The sequence below is a fragment of the Eriocheir sinensis genome, chromosome 19 (genome assembly GCF_024679095.1).
Source record: "Eriocheir sinensis breed Jianghai 21 chromosome 19, ASM2467909v1, whole genome shotgun sequence".
In the NCBI taxonomy this organism is placed as follows: domain Eukaryota; kingdom Metazoa; phylum Arthropoda; class Malacostraca; order Decapoda; family Varunidae; genus Eriocheir; species Eriocheir sinensis.
This window is the reverse complement of record NC_066527.1, coordinates 14,862,511-14,882,488: the sequence shown is the minus strand read 5'-3', so window position 1 is coordinate 14,882,488 and position 19,978 is coordinate 14,862,511. Positions and strand designations below refer to the sequence as shown.

Below are 19,978 nucleotides of genomic sequence, written 5' to 3'. Positions count from 1 at the left end.
CTCCCGCGCCCCGCTGCACGACTTTCTACTCATGCTCATCCCTATACTGTCCAAACCCCTTATGCAAGAGTTAACCAGCATCTTCACTCTTTCATCCCTCACGCTGGTAAACTCTGGAACAATCTTCCTTCATCTGTATGTCCTCCTACCTACGACTTGAACTCTTTCAAAAGGAGGGTATCAGGACACCTCTCCTCCCGAAATTGACCTCTGATTTTGGACACTCCTTTAACCTCTGTTCGGGAGCAGTGAGTAGCGGGCCTTTTTTTCTTTTTTCTTTTTTTTTCTTTGCGCCCTTGAGTTGTCTCCTTAGCTGTAAAAAAAAAAATCGGTGCGTGGGGGGGGGAGGGGGGGGCTCTGTGTGGGGGTGGGGTGGGGGTTTGGGTCGGTGTGTGTTTAGGGAGAAGGGTGTGTGGGGGAGGGCATGTGTGTGTGCGTGTGTGTGTGCGTGTGTGTGTGTGTGTGTGTGTGTGTGTGTGTGTGTGTGTGTTTTCGTTCTCTCCCACATACGTTCCTATACTTTCTATTCTTCTTTCTATTCGTCTGTCTATTCATCTTTCTTTTTTTCCTATTGCCTTATCTATCTATCTATCTATACTTGTCTATTACTTATGCTCTTTTTTATTATGTTTTACTTATTCTTTTTATTTATCTTTCTATTCATCTTTATTTTCCTTTTTTTTAATTTTTCTGTTTTCAGTCATTATCGTCAAGACTTATTTTTTTCCTTATACTCTTTCCTCATACTCTTTTATTTATCATTTTTGTTCCTTATCACTATCATCAAGTCCTTCAACGCCATAGGTCTTCCCTTGAAACAGGAGATAATTATTTAAAGGTCAATATTTTCATCCTTGTATTCTTTTCTAACTAAATATTTTCCTCCCTAAATCTTCATCTAGTCCTTCCTCACTTCTTTCCTCCAGTTCCATTTTTTTTTTTCCTTTTTTTTTCCATCATCCACTTCGTTTTTTTTCCCCCTCTTGCGACAGTTCGTTTTTTCTCTTGTGTTATGCAACGTGTTTTGACCGTGTTTTATAAGCCCTCTCTCTCTCTCTCTCTCTCTCTCTCTCTCTCTCTCTCTCTCTCTCTCTCTCTCTCTCTCTCTCTCTCTCTCTCTCTCTCTCTCTCTCTCTCTCTCTCTCTCTCTCTCTCTCTCTCTCTCTCTCTCTCTCTCTCTCTCTCTCTCTCTCTCTCTCTCTCTCTCTCTCTCTCTCTCTCTCTCTCTCTCTCTCTCTCTCTCTCTCTCTCTCTCTCTCTCTCTCTCTCTCTCTCTCTCTCTCTCTCTCTCTCTCTCTCTCTCACTTTTCCTTACCATTCTCTTCCTGTCTTTGTTTTTCTTTTTAGTTGCTTAATAATAGAGAAGAAAACATTTCTCCTCTTTATATTCTTTAATCTTCTACTTTATATTTTTATCGCGGCCGTTGTCCCAAGATGTCACTTTTCTACCCCAATCTTTTTTCTCTTCCCCTTCAAACTTAATATTCGTGAAAACTGCCGCCAAGATCGCCCCGTTTTATCGCCACTAAATTCGGACAAAGTTTTAATTCGCCTCAAGATCCCGGATAATGAAAAGATAAATTAGTGAAATGGGGAATCGCAAGAAATCGAAATTTGAATTATTGGGAAAGAAAAATTACAGAAAAAAAGTCTAAATTATAAAAGCAAGGAAAATCTAAACTGGAAAAGATCGAAATTTGGATTATTGGAAAATAAAAAATCCCAAAAACCATGAATTATGAAAGCAGGAAAAGGAAATTAAAAGGAAAATCAAGAGTAGAAGATATCGGAACTTGAATTATTGTAGGAAAATAAATCATAAAAAACTCTGAATTATGAAAGCTAGAAGAGAAAATTACCAGGAAAATCAAGACTAAGAAAATCGAAAAATCAACTACTGAAAAAGAAAGAAAAATCACCAAAAAAAAACTAGGAATTACGTAAACATTAAAAAAATCACCCAGAAAATCAAAACTGGAAAAGATCGAAATTTGGATTATTAGAAAAGAAAAATTCCCCAAAACTATGAATTATGAAAGCAGGAAAAGGAAATTAATAAAAAAATCAGGACTGGAAGAAATCGAAACTTCAATTATTGAAAGAAAAAACACAAAAACTCTAAATTATCAAAACAAGAAAAGAAAAATACCAGGAAAATCAAGACAGAAAATCGAAAAATGAACTACTGAAAAAGAAAGAAAAAACACCAAAAAACTAGAAATTCCGTAAACATCAAAAAATAAAATCACCCAGATAATCAAACCTGAAAAAAAGTTATGAAGAGAAAATCAGAAGTAATTGAAATAAACAAATAACAAGAAAATCAAAATATACGCGTAGCTTTCAAGTCCCGCTCAAGTCATCCCCGAGTGCACAGCTGGCGTGTCTCTTGTCATCCTATAATCTTGTGCCTCTCCTTGCTCCGTCGGGGACTCTGCAAGCTGATTGGGCGAGAGCAAACCCTCGTCTCTGTTGTCATTGGCTGGGCGGCGGAACGGTCTCCTGTGATTGGCTGTTTGTTCTCTCCCCTTCACGTCGCTTCCCTTCATGACACATACGAGGAGATGACAAGTCTTCCACCATTTTCCTGTTTTTTTTCCTTCCTATTCTATCTCTCTCTCCCTCTCTCGTTCTCTCTGTTTAACGTCGAGTCAGCAGTATCTACGAAGTCTTCCTTGTCTACTACTGCGAGGAGGAGGAGGGGAGGAGGAGGAGGAGGAGGAGGAGGAGGAGGAGAAAACGAAGATGAAGTAGAAGAGAAATGCAAAGTGGGATGTTTTTCCACTTTATAGGAGAGAGAGAGAGAAATATGTCGGAAAAACGTACAGGAGAAGTCTTCTGTATATCATTTGAGAGAGAGAGGGCATTACTTCATTTTTCTCCTAGTAAAAAAAAAATAACCTGTAACACCTTGATGAACGTCTTATCAAACCTTCTTTTTACCTAAGAGAGAGAGAGAGAGAGAGAGAGAGAGAGAGAGAGAGAGAGAGAGAGAGAGAGAGAGAGAGAGAGAGAGAGGACGGAATAATTAAAATCTCTGTCTTCCTTCCTCCTCCTCCTCCTCCTCTTCCCTTTTTTTCCTCTATTTTTCCCTTCTTCCCTTCCCCTGTAAATCACATTCTCCAGTACTTCTTTCTTTCTCTCCCTTCTCACTCTTTTTTATTTTCCTCAGTTTTATCTCTATTCCTCCTTTCCTCCTCCTTCTTCCTTCCCTCATCTCCTTCTTCCTTATTTTTATCATCTTTATTTTTTCACTTTTTTCATCTTATTCTACTTTCCTCTTCCTATTCTCTCTCTCTCTCTCTCTCTCTCTCTCTCTCTCTCTCTCTCTCTCTCTCTCTCTCTCTCTCTCTCTCTCTCTCTCTCTCTCTCTCTCTCTCTCTCTCTCTCTCTCTCTCTCCTTTACCTTTTACTTTCGATTTCTTTGCTAAATCGTCCAAAAAAAGTGTGTGTGTGTGTGTATGTATTTGTGTGTGTGTGTGTGTGTGTGTGTGTGTGAGTGTGTGTGTGTGTGTGTAAGAAGGGGGGGGGGGGACTTTTGGATGAGCAAACGTTGGAGAAGGAGGAGGAGGAGGAGGAAGGGAGGAAGAGAAGGTGTTAAATTACCTGTCGTACTCTGTGGAAGAAAGAAGAAGAAGAAGAAGAAAAAGAAGAAAAAGAAAAAGGAGAAGTCAGCTGGAGAAGGAGGAAGAAAATTAAAGTAGAGGAAAGGGCTTAAGAAGAGGAAGAGGAGGAAGAAGAAGACTTTTGGCCATAAAGAAAGAAAGGAAAGGAAGAAAAAGAGGAAGATAAAAGGAGAGAAATGGAAGAAACGTGAAGAAGGGAGGAGGAGGGGGAAGAGGAAGAGGAGGAGGAGGAAGAGGAGGAATAGGAGGAAGAGGAATGGTGGTTTTATGGAAAGAAAGTCAAGATGAAGGAGGAGGAGGAGGAAGAAGAGGAATAGGAGGAGGAGGAGGAGGAGGAAGAGGAGTTATTGAATCCTGTCCCACTTCCTTCCTTCGTTCCTCAAATTCTCTCTTCTTCCTTTCCTTCCTTCCTTCCTTCCTTCATTCATTCATTCATTTATCTTTCTTAACTACCTTGATATATTTTCCTTTCCTTTTCATCATTCCTTCATTCATATTCTCTCTCTCTCTCTCTCTCTCTCTCTCTCTCTCTCTCTCTCTCTCTCTCTCTCTCTCTCTCTCTCTCTCTCTCTCTCTCTCTCTCTCTCTCTCTCTCTCTCTCTCTCTCTCTCTCTCTCTCTCTCTCTCTCTCTCTCTCTCTCTCTCTCTCTCTCTCTCTCTCTCTCTCTTAATAACGAATATTTTTTTTTTATAATTTAGTTAATTGAAGAAGAAAAAAGGAAGAAAGAAAGAGAGAAAGATAAAGTAAGAAAGTCAAGAATTAGCTGAGTGATAAGCAAAAAAAAAAGTTTACATACATACATACATACATACATACATATTCATCTATACATTCATTTGCTAGCCTTATATTCCCTTACTCTAATTATATTCAGTTTAAAAAATAAAGGAAGAAGAGAAAAAAGAATATTAAGAGAGACTTCACTTCAACATATAATACTTTTTTCTCCCTCTCTCTCTCTCCCTCTCTCTTTCTCTTTCCCCTCTGCCTTCCAACCTCTCAATCTTCCCTTCCCTTCTCCTCCCCTTCTCCTCTCTTCTCTTTTATCTCCTCTCCTCTTGTCTCTCTCTCTCCTACATATTCTTTATTGCCTCTTACCTCTTCCCTACTCTTTGTTACTCTGTTCATCTCTCTCTCTCTCTCTCTCTCTCTCTCTCTCTCTCTCTCTCTCTCTCTCTCTCTCTCTCTCTCTCTCTCTCTCTCTCTCTCTCTCTCTCTCTCTCTCTCTCTCTCTCTCTCTCTCTCTCTCTCTCTCTCTCTCTCTCTCTCTCTCTTACACACACACACACACACACACACACACACACACACACCTGCATACCGGCAATTGAAGTCAGGTGTTTTATTGCAAGTGAGTGGGCATTTAAAACGAGTCTCGAGTCCCTTTAGCTATAAATAATTGACTGTCTACCTTACCTTTACTTCATTATTTATCTTATTTTTCCCCTGTCTCTTTTTATCACGTTTATTTTCATTCCCTTCCTTCGTTTTCACACCTGTTTTCCTTCCCTTTTACCTCTTCCACATCTTTCTCTCTCTCGTATCTTGCTTATTTTTTTCTTTCTTCCTCTTGTTCATCTTCCTCTCCTCTACTTCCTCATTTTTCTTCCACTTCTCCATCCCTCCAGTCTTTCTTTCTCTTCCTTCCTCCACCTCTCCACTTTCCTATTCATCACCCTTCCTCCACCTTTGTTTACCTTTATTCCCCTGTTCCACCGTCCCGCACACCTGTCACACGTCTGCCTCTCACCTGTCCTCTCTTTCTCTCTCTCCCTCTCTCTCAGGTGGGTTCCTGTGTTCGTGTGAGTCTGGCTTCAGCGGCCGACACTGCCACCTGCCGTACCCCGAGGACCCTACCCTGAGGCTCTCCCTGGGTGCACTCCTCGCCCTAGTGGTGTGGTGTACCTTCCTCATGTGTAAGTAGGTGGGGCAAGGGGAGTAGAAAGGGTGATAGGAGGATATTTTGAAGATGGGGTCGAATTTATCTTAAGCAGTTTCGTCTTTTTTCAGTAGTTTAGTAGTAGTTGAAGTAGTAGTGGTAGTAGTTATTGTAGTAGTTGTTGTAGTAGTTATTGTAGTAGTAGTAGTAGTAGTTATTGTTAAAGCTAGTTGATATAAAACTCTACGGGGGTAACCGGAAAGATTTCACAACTCGTCCATAATCAAGAGAAAATTATAGTTACGAGGACAGACTTCGGTAAGGCGATAAAGAGGAACACCCACACACATACATACATTTATACCCAACCCCACAAAACAATCACACAAACAAACAAACATGCCCCCCAAAAAACTAGCCTTGTCATCAGCGAACGATAACAACATCTACAACAAAAACAACCAAAATATGAAGAACAACAAACTTTCCATTCTTTACAACTTTTCCCTCCTTCTTGTCCACGGGTCCCTCTAAGAAGACAAAGATTTACCTTAAGTCCCCCTAAGACCTTCTGGGGGCCTAAATATTACAGGTTAAGGGAGCACAGACCCCCCCCCCTTTCTCTCCCTCCCTCTCCCTCCCTCTATCATTCAACCTGTCTATCTCTGTATATCTATCTATCTCTTATCCCTTTGTAAGACTGAAGAGAGAGAGAGAGAGAGAGAGAGAGAGAGAGAGAGAGAGAGAGAGAGAGAGAGAGAGAGAGAGAGAGAATCTAATCATATCGTTATCACTGTTTTGACCTACACAAACACTCTTCAGATAAGGAGGAGGAGGAGGATATATTCACATGAGCTAAAAACAATGTATTAAAGAGAGAGAGAGAGAGAGAGAGAGAGATTCATCCCCACACACACACACACACACACACACACACACACACACACACACACACACACACACACAGTCTTGGTATTCAAAGCGGTGTTTGGACAAAGCTTTCGTTTGTCATCATGGAGGAAGTTTGAACGAGATATTTTTTTCTATTATTACTTTTTTCTTACCCTCCTCTTCGTCTTCATCCTCCTCCTCCTCCTCCTCTTCGTCTTCCTCCTTATCCTCCTCCTCCGCTTCCTCTTCTTCCTCCTCCTTCCTTTGGTTTCTTTGGACTCTTGAAACGCTTTCTCTTCCTATTGTTTTTTTTTTATTTTTATCATTTCTTATGTTTTTTTTCTTTAGTATGCTCTTTCTCCTCCTCCTCCTCCTTCCCTCCTCTTTCCTCCTCCTCCTTCCCTCCTCCTCTTTCCCTCCTCTTTCCTCCTCCTCCTTCCCTGCTCTTTCTCCTCCTCCTCCTTCCCTCCTCTTTCTTCCTCGTCTTTCCCTCCTCTTTCCTCCTCCTCCTTCCCTCCTCTTTCCTCCTCCTCCTTCCCTCCTCTTTCCTCCTCCTCCTCCTCCTCCTCCTTTTCCTCTTCATTAGTTTGCCAAAACGAAACTGTCATTCAGAATTTTACTTATGCTGACCAGGCAGGCTCTCTCTCTCTCTCTCTCTCTCTCTCTCTCTCTCTCTCTCTCTCTCTCTCTCTCTCTCTCTCTCTCTCTCTCTCTCTCTCTCTCTCTCTCTCTCTCTCTCTCTCTCTCTCTCTCTCTCTCTCTCTCTCTCTCTCTCTCTCTCTCTCTCTCTCTCTCTCTCTCTCTCTCTCTCTCTCTCTCTCTCTAACCTTGGCTTGAGTCACGTGATGTTATATGGACTGAAAAGAAGTGTGCGTGTGTGTGTGTGTGTGTGTGTGTGTGTGTGTGTGTGTTATGTAGTGATAAACCCACACTTACACAACTAAATATTTACACAACTGGGAATTCCTTTCACTTATCGGCTTACTTAACTAACCTTAATGTTTGTCAAGGTTTTACTGACTACTACTTCTGCTACTACTACTACTACTACTACTACTACTACTCTACTACTACTACTACTACTACTACTACTACTACTATTACTACTACTACTACTACCACTATTACAGGTACCTTCTCTCATAACATTCGCAAAAGGATAGAAAAAATAGACAAAAAAAAAAGTAATAATAACGATATGGGCAGAAAAATCTCTCTCCCTCTATCTATCAATTTCTATCTATAGCAAACACACACACACACACACACACACACACACACACACACACACACACACACACACACACACACACACACAGACACAACACACACACACACACACACACACACACACACACACACACACACACACACACACACACACACACACACACACACACCCACACACACACCCCACCCCATACCACACACACACTTCTCTAAACCCCATATTTCAAAGGCTGATCCTCCGTCCACTCAGCGCCAATAGCGAGCTCACCAGGACATAAATATTTGCGTCGAGTGGATAGGTAAACGTGAATGGACTTACCTGCGCGTGACACGTTCAATTACTAAAGTCACCTGTCGCCGTCACCATCAGAGGGAGGAGGGGGGAAGGAGGGAGGAGAAGGAAGGGGTGAAGAAGATAGGGAAAAGGAGAGGGAAAGGAGGGGAGGTAAAAGGGTGTGAAAATGTGGGAGAAGAGGAAAGGGGAAGGAGGGGATGAAGAAAGGGGGGATAGGGAGGAAGGTAGCATGAGGCGAAAGGGGTGAAGGAAGAGGGGAATGGGAGGGAAAGAGGGGAAAAGAAGAGGGGAAGGAGGGAGGAAAAAGGGTGAAGGGGGAAAGGGAAAGGATTGTGGAAGGAGGAGGGGGAAGAGGAGAAGGGAAGGAGGGAGGAAAAGGGGTGAAGGAGGGAAAGGAAGGATTGGGGAAGGAGGAGGGGGAAGAGGAGAGGGGTAGGAGGGAGGAAAAGGGGTGAAGAAGGGGAAAGTAAGTATTGGGGAAGGAGGAGGGGGAGGAGGAGAGGGGAAGGAGGGGTGAAGAAGAGGGAGAAGACGGTAGAAGAGGAGGGAATAAAGGGGGTAGAGAAAGGGGATGGGGAGAAGAAAGTTGAAGAGGAGGGAAGGAAGGGGTTTTCAGTGTGGTGGGAGAGGAAGGGGAATGGGTGAAGAAGAGGGAGGAGAAGATAGAAGAGGAGGGAAGGAAGGGGGGGTTCTGTGTGGAGGGAGAGAAAGGGGAGGGAGTGAAGAAGGGGGAGAAGATGGTAGAAGAGGATGGAAGGAAGGGGGGTTTCTGTGTGGAGGAGAGGAAGGGGAATGGGTGAAAAAGAGGGAGGAGAAGATAGAAGAGGAGGGAAGGAAGGGGGGTTCTGTGTGGAGGGAGAGAAAGGGGAGGGAGTGAAGAAGGGGGAGAAGATGGTAGAAGAGAATGGAAGGAAGGGGGGTTTCTGTGTGGAGGAGAGGAAGGGGAATGGGTGAAAAAGAGGGAGGAGAAGATAGAAGAGGAGGGAAGGAAGGGGGGGGTTCTGTGTGGAGGGAGAGAAAGGGGAGGGGGTTGTGTGTGTGGGGGGGAAGAATTAATGTTTTTTTTCTTTTCTTTTTATACTGTTTTTAGAGAGTTGTTAACATTATTCATTTGCGTTACTGACATATCTTTCTCTGTGGATGTTTGTATTTTATTGGTTTTGTTGTTTTGTATTAATTGTTTTCATGTTTGTGTCGTCTTTCTTCTTTTACAAATTTTTCCCATCTATTATTTTACCCCTATAATCCTTCCCCTTCATCCCTTCACTCCTCTTTTTATATCTCTTCCTTCCCATCATCTGTCTCCCCTTTATCATCGCCTTATCAGTTATGTATTGCTCCTTCTTCCTCCCTGTGATGTCGTTGATAGTACAACAGTTACGGCCTTCAAGAATAGATTAGACAAGTGTTTTGAATTCAACCAGCAACTTAGATATTACTCATTGTCGTAAGTACGTTAAGTTCTTTGGAATACTGGTGTCCTTGTCCGCTTTTATCGCCCGGTTAGTGGTAGCAGTAATGGTAGTTCTTTCCTCTTTCCTACATAATTTCCATGTAGTTTTTCCATGCTGCATGGTTCTTTTTCCTTTCCTGCCAGCTTTGGCTGGAGGGATGGGGGGGTGGGGAGGAGCCTTCACCTTTGCTGTCCTTCATCTTCCACTTTTGATTAGATAGGTAGTGTAGCTTGTCACAAACAACCTCGTAAGGACCAGCAGGTCTGCTGTTGTTTGTTGTTGTTTGTGTTCCCTTCTCCCTCCTCCTTCCTTCTCCTCCTCTTCTTCTTCCTGTTCCCCTTTCCTTCTTCCTTCCTCCCTCTTTCTCTTCTTTTTTGCTTCCTTCTCTCCTTGCGTCCTCCTCCTCTTCCTCTCCTTCTATCTCTTCCCTCACTCACTTTCTCTCCCTTCCTCCCTCTTTTCTCTCCTTCTCTTCCTCCCTTTCCTTTCCCCATATTGCTTTCCCTTTCTTCCTCTGTTCATCCTCCTTTCCTCCACTTCTTCCCTCCTTCCTTCCACACTTCCCTTCTTATCTCCCTTCTTCCACCTGCTCATTTCTCTATTCCTCCTCCATCCTTCCTTTCCTACTCTTTCTTCCTCCACCTGTTCACTTCTCCACTCCCCCTCTCTTCCTCCCTCCTTCTCCCTTCGTCATCCTTCTATTCTTCCTCCATTTTCCTCCTTCTGTCCCTTCCTCCACCTCCTTCCTTCCTTCCTTCTGTCCCTCCTTCCACTTCTCCGTTCCTCTATTCCTCTATCCGTTCCGCCATCTCTCTCTTCTTTCATCTCTCCACCCCTCCATCTCCTCCATACCTCATTCACTTCACCTCCACTTCCACCTCCACTTCACCACCACTTCACCTCCACTCCAATCCGCAGTACTGGTCGGCGCCTTCCTCCTCCACCAACACCACCGCCGCCACGCCGCTGTCAGGAAGGGGGCGGCGGCGGGGGTGGGGGACAAGGGCGACACCCACACGCTGAGGGAGCCCACGCCCCCCCACGGCCCGCCCACGCCCCCCCACACCCCCAACCTGCTCGAGATGCAACTCCTGAAGCCCCCGAAGAGTAATGGGCAGGCGGCGTGGACCAGGAACCCCAATATTGCAGGTGTGTGGGGGGCAGGTGTGTAAGGGGGGCAGGTGTGTGGGGGAGGTAGGTGTGTAGGGGACAGGTGTGGGAGTGAAGAGGAAGGAAAGGGCCAGTGACTAGAGTGACCGTGGCTTAAGTAGGAGTGGCGGGAAACTGGTGTGTGTGTGTGTGTGTGTGTGTGTGTGTGTGTGTGTGTGTGTGTGTGTGTGTGTGAGGCAGATGATGATGATGATAAAATTTGATAATAATGGATCTCAACCCTTTAATTATTTTCACCCCTTCCTTTTCCTCATCCTTTCCGTCCCCATCCCTTCTCCACCACTACCACCACCACCACCACCACATTCCTACCCTCTCCTCTTTATCCTCCCTTCTTCCTAATCTCTCCCTTCACCTCCCCTTCCCAACCCACCTCACCTTCAACACCATTCCCCTTCCTTCCCTACCAATCCATCACCACCACCACCACCACCACCACCACCACCACTCACCACAACCACCACCACCATCACCACCACCAACGCACACACCACCACCTCCCACCACCACCCCCACCACCCCACACCCCCACCACCACCACCACTCACCACCACCACCACTCCCCACCACCACCACACACCACCACCACCACCACAAACCAACACCACCCCCAACACCACCACCACCCACCACCACCACCACAACCACCACACCCCCCTCCTCACCACCACCACCACTCACCACCACCACCACCACCACCACCAATCACCACCACCACCACCACCACCACCACTCACCACCACCACCACCACCACCACCACCACTCACCACCACCACCACCACCACCACCACCACCACTACCACCACCACTACCACTCACCACCACCACCACCACTAACCACCACCACCACCACTCACCACCACCACCACCACTAACCACCACCACCACCACCACCACCACTACCACTCACCACCACCACCACCACCACCACCACCACCACCACCACCACCACCACCACGACCCCCACCCCCCACCACCCACCACCCCCCCACCACCCCCACCACCCACCACCACCACCACCACTCACCACCACCACCGCCACTCACCACCACCACCACCACTCACCACCACCACCACCACCACCACCACCACCACTCACCACCACCACCAAACAGACGTGGATGTCCTTCAAGTCGACGCCACTTCCGTCACGAGCAGCGGAGGGGAGGACCACCCCCGCGCCTCCCCCGCTCCCCGCAGCCCCCCCTCCTCCTCCACCCCCTCCACCACCAGGGCAGGACGGAGCAAAGGAGGAGGAGGAGGAGGAGGAGGAGGAGATGACTTGAGAAACTATGCCTACGAGGGAGATGGTTCGTCACCCGGTTCTCTCTCCTCGTGTAAGTAATTAGAGAGAGAGAGAGAGAGAGAGAGAGAGTTATGAAATTAAACGTAATCCTTAACTAATAACTTTAACCGCTGCAGTATTGCTTGTTAACACACACACACACACACACACACACACACACACACACACACACACACACACACGCACACGCACACGTACATGCTCACAAACACAAACAATTAAATAAAGATAAACAAAAGATTACTAATACTAATAATAATAATAATAATAATAATAATAATAATAATAATAATAATAATAATAATGATAATAATAATAATAATATTACTACTACCACTACTGCTACTACTACTACTACTACTACTACTACTACTACTACTACCGTAACAACATAAATGATACCTCCACCCATGTTTATTTTCCCGACACATAATCATGGAGGGCTCCATAGTTTGGAGGTCATTAGCCCCAACTCTGTTCGCTAATGACTGTGGCATCCAACCATATCGCTAATACTACCTGACACTAAATCACCTATCGTCTATTACGTCTAGATCCCCCTTTCCTTCCCTACTCAAGTCACTCCCGACTACTACTACTACTACTACTACTACTACTACTTCTACTAACCCTATGTCCTCCCTCCCTTAGGTTTGGAGAGCTGCGGAGGAAGTGGAAAATTCCTTGACGGTTTCCGAGAGGTTGCCCACTTATTAGAATCCTGGGACCCTACCAACACTACTACGACTACTACTACTGCTACTACTACAACTGCTACTACTACTACTACTACTGCTACGAGAGCCCCAAGGAGTAAAAGGGACGCTGCGTTACCAATTACGAATATATTAAGTGATTTGAAAGAACAGCCCAATTTTTCTACTACTACTACTACTACTGCTTCTGCTACTACTATTTCTACTGCTATTACTACTATCTGCGCTGCTCTGGCCGGGACTACTACTTCTACTGTCACTGCTATTGCCTCTTCTTCCTCTTTACCGACTCCGACTCCTCCTTCTTCTTCTTCTTCTTCTTCTCTTCTGCCCCATCTTCTTCCCTCTTCTCATCATCCTCCTCCTCCTCCTCCTTCGCTTCCGCTTCCTGACCCTCCAAAAGCTTTTATGAGTAAGTGAGTTTGATATTTTTTTGTTTGTTTGTTTGTTTTGTTTTGTTTTGATGTGTTTTTCTTTTCTTTTTTCTTGCTTTTTTCTTGTTTTGGTTTTGTTTTGTTTTTCTCATTCTCTTCGTTTTTTTTTTCTTTATTTGTCTTTTTTTTCTTCTAATTCTCATCCTTCACCTTTTCCCTTGGTCTTGTTTTTTCTTCTTTTTCTTCATCTTCTTCCTTTTCTTCTTCTTTTCCTCTTTTTCTTCTTCTTTTTCTTCTTCCTTTTCTTCTTCTTCTTCTTCTTCTTCTTCTTCTTCTTCTTCTTCTTCTTCTTCTTCTTCTTCTTCTTCTTCTTCTTCTTCTTCTTCCTTTTCTTCTTCCTCGTCATCGTCATCATCATCGTCATCGTCAGCTTCCACTTCGATGTTGTTTTTCTTCTTTTTTTGAGGTAAGTTATTTTGCTTTCTTTTGGTTTCTTTAATATATTTTTTTATTCACAAGTAAATATTTTCTTTGTTATTTTTTTTTTTTTTTTTGTAATTTAAATTCATTATATATCTGTTCTTTTTCAGCGGGGGCAATTTTTTAATCTTTTTTTTTACTTTTTATTATACATTATTTCAATTCACATTATTATTTTCTTCCTTCTAATCTGTTTCCTTATGTTGTTATTATTTCCTGTCAATCTCTATTTCCCTGTTATTATATATTTCTCTCTATTTCTCCTATTTATTCCTATCTCCCTCCTCCTTTCTTTCTTCTCATCCGAAAATAAAAGAGGCAAAAAAATATTGGAAGGAAAGAATATATTGTCACAGAGATACAAAGGAAGAGTAAAAGAATTGATAAAGAGAGGAAGGAGATGCAAAAAGAAGGGAGAAATATAGAAAACGAGGGTAGAAGAGAAAGGATTGAGATGATAAAGGAGGAGGATTGAGATTAAAAAAGGAGGATTGAGAGGGAAAAAGAGAGAGGATTGAGATGATAAAGAAAGTGGAAGGAGAAAATAGGTAGATGAAAATGAGAGAGAGAAAAAAGAAAAGGAAATAAGAGAGAATATAGAAAAAGTAAGAAAAAGAAGAAGGGAATGAGAGGAATAGACAGTGGGATGAGGAAAGAAAAGAAGACGGGAATGGCGGAGATAAAAGAAAAGGAAAGAAATGATGGAAAAAAAGGAAAATGACGAAAAAAATGGAAAAATAAAAGGAAAAAAAGAGGGAAAATGTAATACGCCAACCAGCATGAATTATGACACTTAATTTCCCTTTTTCCTCCTCTTTTAAACGTGATTTACGACTAAGAGGAGGAGGAGGAGGAGGAGGGAGAAGAAGAATCGGATGTGAAACGAGGGAAAAGTGGCAGATTGTGGAATATTTGAAGAAGGAGAAGGAGGAGGAGGTGGAAGAGGAGGGGGAGGAGGAGGAAGAAGAAGAAGAGGAGGAGGAGGAAAGTTCAGAGAGGAGAAAGGCAAAAGGTTAGGAATTAGAGAAGCTGGAGGAAGAGGAGGAGGAGGAAGAGAATGAGGAGAAAAGTTCAGAGAGTAAAAGGAGAAGAGATGAAGAAAGAGAAGTTGGAGGAAGAGGAGAAGAAAAAGGAGGAGGAGGAAAAGAAGGAGGAAGAAGAAGAAAATAATAATGAAGAATTTAAAGAACGATAGATGTGATTAAAGTGAATGAACAAGAGGAAAAGACCAATTAATTAACAGCTTTGAAAATATAGATAAATAAAAAATGAAAAAATACTGTAGGTTCCCCTGATATCTGCTGTCTATCTATCTATCTATCTATCTGTACCTATTTATATGCATTTAATTATATTTATTTTATTTATTTTCTATTATTTATTTATCCATTTCGTTTTTATTCTTCTATTTATTTGTTTATATGTTTGTTTGTTTGTTTACGCATGTCTCCCTTTTTTTTTTTTTTTTTGGCGACGAAAGAAAACGGGAAAGAATTGCGGATTTTTTTATTACTATTTATTACGTGAATGAGAACGAAAGGAAGAAAGAAGGAAAAAGTGAAGAAAATAATGAAGGAGAAAGAAAGAGGAAAGAAGAAAAACAGGTATCATTTTTTTGTGTGTGTGAAGTTCTTGTTTTGGTTTGTTATTACTTTTGAGAATGAAGACAAGAATAATTGAGAAAAAGAAGAGAAGAAAGGATTGAACGAACAAATAGAAGAATTATATAAAAAAGGAAAAATAGAATAAAAAAAATATATGAAGACTGAATTAAAGAGGAAAGAAATATAAGAAGATGAATAAAGGAGAAGAAGAGGAAATGGAAGAGGAAAAATCACAACAACAACAAAATGAAAAAAAAATATATGAAGATTGAATTAAAGAGAAAATAAATATAAGTTGATGAATAAAGGAGAACAAAGAAGAGGAAATGGGAGACGAAGAATCACAACAACAACAACAACAACAACAATAACAATAAGATTTAGCCGTTGATGAGCATAAGGATAACTATGCTGATGATTGAAGAGATGAAATAAAATGAGCGAACTATAAAATTAAAAAAAATAACTATCCCTTGCAATCTTTTCGTCTGTTCTCGTGATGAAAATTAAGAGAGATAAGAAAAAAAAAGAAAAAAAACACGTCAAACAGGAAAAAGAGAAGAAAAAAAGAGAATCAGTAAGGAAAAGGAGAAGAAAAAAGAGAATCAGTAAGGAAAAGGAGAAGAAAAAAGAGAATCAGTAAGGAAAAGGAGAAGAAAAAGAGAATCAGTAAGGAAAAGGAGAAGAAAAAAGAGAATCAGTAAGGAAAAGGAGAAGAAAAAAGAGAATCAGTAAGGAAAAGGAGAAGAAAAAAGAGAATCAGTAAGGAAAAGGAGAAGAAAAAAGAGAATCAGTAAGGAAAAGGAGAAGAAAAAAGAGAATCAGTAAGGAAAAGAAGAAATCATAAAAAATATATCAAACGGAAAATTAAAAAAAAAAGATAATCATTGAGGGAAAAATAAGACAAGGAAAAAATGAATCGGTGAAAGGAAAACAAAAGAAAAAAAGGAAACTAGACCAACGAAACCAAAAAGAAAACGGGAAAAAAATAAAAATAAAAAACGCCACATCAGAAAAAGAATAAATAAATAAATAAATAAAACAGCATGACGTTTCGAAATACCTGGAACAACTAATTAGCCGCTCCCGTAATTTAGAGTGTATAAAAAAAATTGGTAATAAAAAGCGAAAGTATTAATATTTGTCAACCTTTGCTCTTGTGTCCAACTCGTTACGCATTCACTTTCATTTTTTATTCATTTATTTTATTTATTTATTTTATTTTTTTTTTTTATTTTTTTTTTTTTTTGCTATTTGGTTATTTGGACTGAAAATATTTTGAATTCATTTAAAATGATTAGACAAACCTTTACATTTTTCTGTCATTTTTAGCTTTTCCTTTTCTTCTTTTTTCCTACAGGGATTTTTATTTTAACCTTTCTTTCTCTCCAGCTTGATTTTTTTTTCTTTCTTTCATATCAACACCACCACAGTAATACAAGCTCATTTTTCTCTCTCTCTCTCTCTCTCTCTCTCTCTCTCTCTCTCTCTCTCTCTCTCTCTCTCTCTCTCTCTCTCTCTCTCTCTCTCTCTCTCTCTCTCTCTCTCTCCTTTCCTCTTCCTTCTTCTTCTTTTTCATCATCTTTTCCTTCTTCATTACATTTATTGTCTTGTTAAAATCACTCTCTATTCTCTCTTCAACTCTGCTACATGTATTATCTCATTTTCTGATCCTAACAAGCTCAAAATCACATCCGTTTACTTATTCATCATTATTCATCATTATATCGTCACCCTCGTTGATAAAAACAAGAAACAGGATGAGAAGAGAGAACAATGAGATGTCTGTTGTTTTCTCTCTGGTATTGTCACCCCGCTGGAAAGAGAGACGTTGGAGAGATGATAATATTAAGTAACATCTGTACCTACCATTGATTTCTATTGGATGGGGCAGGCTAGTTTTTTGGGTTGTTTTCACTCATTTTGTCACCCCGCAGGAAAGAGAGGCGTTGCAGAGAGATAATAAGAAGTAGCATATGTATTAGTTATTGCATTACCATTGATTTCTATTGGACAGGACAAGTTAGGATTTTTTGGTCTTCTTAAATACGCCTTCTTTCTGTTTATTTTCATTCATTGTTATTCACTATTATTGTCCTTTACTGTTATTTGAGGTATGTATGATTAGCGGTCTTCTTCCCTTTTTCTTTGTCTATGATCTTTACCATTCACTGTCAGTCGTGATTGAGCTAAAAAATACAACACTCAGATTTTATCCAATCATTTGCGCAATCCTTCAGTCACGCCCACACAGGATATAGATAACACAATCATGATTCCCTGGTTTTGGATGCAGTATTTTCGCTCCGATTTTGAGGGACACGCTTCTTTTATTGAGGGTATTGTCACACTCATTACCAATAGGAACAGGTTCGTTTTGCTCTTGGTTACAGAACTGCCATCCCGTTGCAAAAAGATAGAAGTCTCGTTTGTTTTGGTTACAGTATTGTCGCCCCGTTGCAGAGAGCGAAATGTCTCGTTTGTTTTGGTTACAGAATTGTCGTCCCGTTGCAGAGAGCGAAATGTATCGTTTGTTTTGGTTACAGTATTGTCGCCGCATTGCAGAGAGCGAAATGTCTCGTTTGTTTTGGTTTCAGTATTGTCATCCCGTTGCAGAGAGCGAAATGTCTCGTTTATTTTGGTTACAGAATTGAATCCCGTTGCAGAGAGCGAAATGTCTCATTTGTTTTTGGTTACAGAATTGTCACCCCGTTGCAGAGAGGGAAATGTCTCGTTTATTTTGGTTACAGAATTGTCGCCCCGTTGCAGAGAGGGAAACCGACCTATTAGTTAAGCTCATATTTCGTTTCCCAACACTTGACGCATACGATACACTAGTGACGAGACCATATTTTGTATTTTTCTAAAGAGTTTATCCGAAGACAGGAGTATAAGTATAAGAGACCGTGTATATATCTACGTATACGTGTGTGCGTGTGTGTGAGAGTATTCTATAAACATAAGAAGAAAACATACAAAAAATACACAGTGAGGTCGTGTTTGTTGGCCCGATGTATATTATTGTCTATAAAACAGTAATTAAATAAAATGGTTTCACTTCAATTCCTAAACAAAGGAAAACGAGATAAAAGGTGGAAAAATGTGTAAAATGAAGAGAAAGTGTGAAAAGTGTAAAAAGTAGAAGAGAATTAATTAGATAGACATAATAGAAGAGAAAAAAAAACATAAATCGAAAGTAAATAGATAGACGTAAAGAAAATAGAGATAAAAATAAACATTGAAACGAAATTAGTAGTAGAAAGTAAGCGAAAAAGTAGTAACGTAAGTAGATAGAGAAGTAAAGTAGATAGATGTAAAAGGAATAGAAGTAGAGAAGAAAGTAGAAGTATGTAGACTAAAGTAAAGAAATATAAAGAAGTTGTTAAGTAGACAAAATAAAAAGAAGATAGGTAAAGAATTGAATAGAAGTAAGTAGGTAAAAGTAAAGAAGTAAAGAAAAGTAAATTAAGTAAATGGAAGAGAAATGAAGAAATAAAAATAGAAGGAGAGAAATAGAACTAGAATGAGAGAGAGAGAGAGAGAGAGAGAGAGAGAGAGAGAGAGAGAGAATAAATTAATAAAAAAAGAAGAGAGGCAAAGAAGTAAAGAAATACTCAGAAGCAAAACGAAATAAAAGAATAAGGAAACAAATAAATAAAAGGGAACATAAATAAAAAGAATAAAAAGTTTGCAGCCTAGGGATCATTTTCTGCACTGAGTAAGGGATTTGTGGAGGGAGAAAAATTTGGGGTATTTACAGAATGTTCCCTAAAATTCGTCCCAAACTTTCTCCCTGAAGCAAAGATCTCAGGCGTGAAGGAAAAATTGTTTAATCCCATGAGAGAGAGAGAGAGAGAGAGAGAGAGAGAGAGAGAGAGAGAGAGAGAGAGAGAGAGAGAGAGAGAGAGAGAGAGAGAGAGAGAGAGAGAGAGAGAGAGAAAGAACAGAATAACCTACAATAGAAAGAAAAGGAAAGAAAAGAAAATGCAGAAGAAAGGAAGGAAGGGAAAGAAAGAAAGAAAGGAAGAAAGAGAAAGAAAGAACAGAATAACCTAGAATAGAAAGAAAAGGAAAGAAAAGAAAATGCAGAAGAAAGGGAGGAAGGGAAAGAAATGAAGAGAGAGAGAGAGAGAGAGAGAGAGAGAGAGAGAGAGAGAGAGAGAGATCAAAGTATCCGTTTCTGATTTCTTGGAACTGTCGATGAAGAAAGAAGGTTTTTTTTTATTCCTATTTTTTTGTTGCTTCGAGGCCGGTGAATACTCTCTTACTTTACAAATTAAAGCAAATAGGTATTGACGGTCAAGTAAACCAATGGATCGCGAGTTGGTTGAGCAACAGACAACAAAGAGTAGTGATTGACGGATTTAAGTCAGAGTGGGCCCCGGTCACTAGTGGCGTCCCTCAGGGCTCGGTTTGTGGCCCAGTGCTCTTCATTATTTACATCAACGACGTGGATGTTGGACTCAATAACCGCATCAGTAAATTTGCAGACGACACAAAGATTGGTAACTCGGTTCTCACTGACGAAGACAGGCAAAGCCTCCAAGAGGATTTGCACAAAATTTCAGCTTGGTCGGATAGATGGGAGATGCCCTTTAACGTAGACAAGTGCCAGGTCCTTCAAGTTGGAACGAGGAATAAGAAGTTCGATTACGAAATGCGCGGCGTTAAACTCAAAAGCGTTCAATGCGTCAAGGACTTGGGGGTCAAAATCGCGTCAAACCTCAAATTCTCACATCAATGCATCGATGCAGCAAATAAAGCGAACAGAATGTTGGGCTTCATTAAAAGAAACTTTTTATTCAAGAATAAATATGTAATACTCCCGCTCTACAACAGTTTAGTCAGACCCCACTTGGAATATGCGGTACAGTTTTGGTCTCCCCACCATGCAAAGGATATAGCTAAATTAGATGGTGCTCAGCGTCGGGCAACGAAAATGATCCCTTCC

The 19,978-nt window shown here is 41.2% G+C and overlaps 1 protein-coding gene across 1 annotated transcript in view; it reads left to right on the top strand.

The window, feature by feature from the left end:
* The window catches only part of LOC127000983 (putative neural-cadherin 2), a 179,071-nt gene extending 163,778 nt beyond the window's left edge, over positions 1–15,293 (top strand). Inside the window, exons 26-29 of the mRNA XM_050865157.1 lie at positions 5,412–5,543; positions 10,295–10,525; positions 11,663–11,884; positions 12,505–15,293. Coding sequence (XP_050721114.1) covers positions 5,412–5,543; positions 10,295–10,525; positions 11,663–11,884; positions 12,505–12,989 — 1,070 coding nt within the window. The 3' untranslated portion in view covers positions 12,990–15,293. The remainder of the gene's footprint in view (positions 1–5,411; positions 5,544–10,294; positions 10,526–11,662; positions 11,885–12,504) is intronic.
* The last annotated feature ends 4,685 nt before the right edge of the window (positions 15,294–19,978 follow it).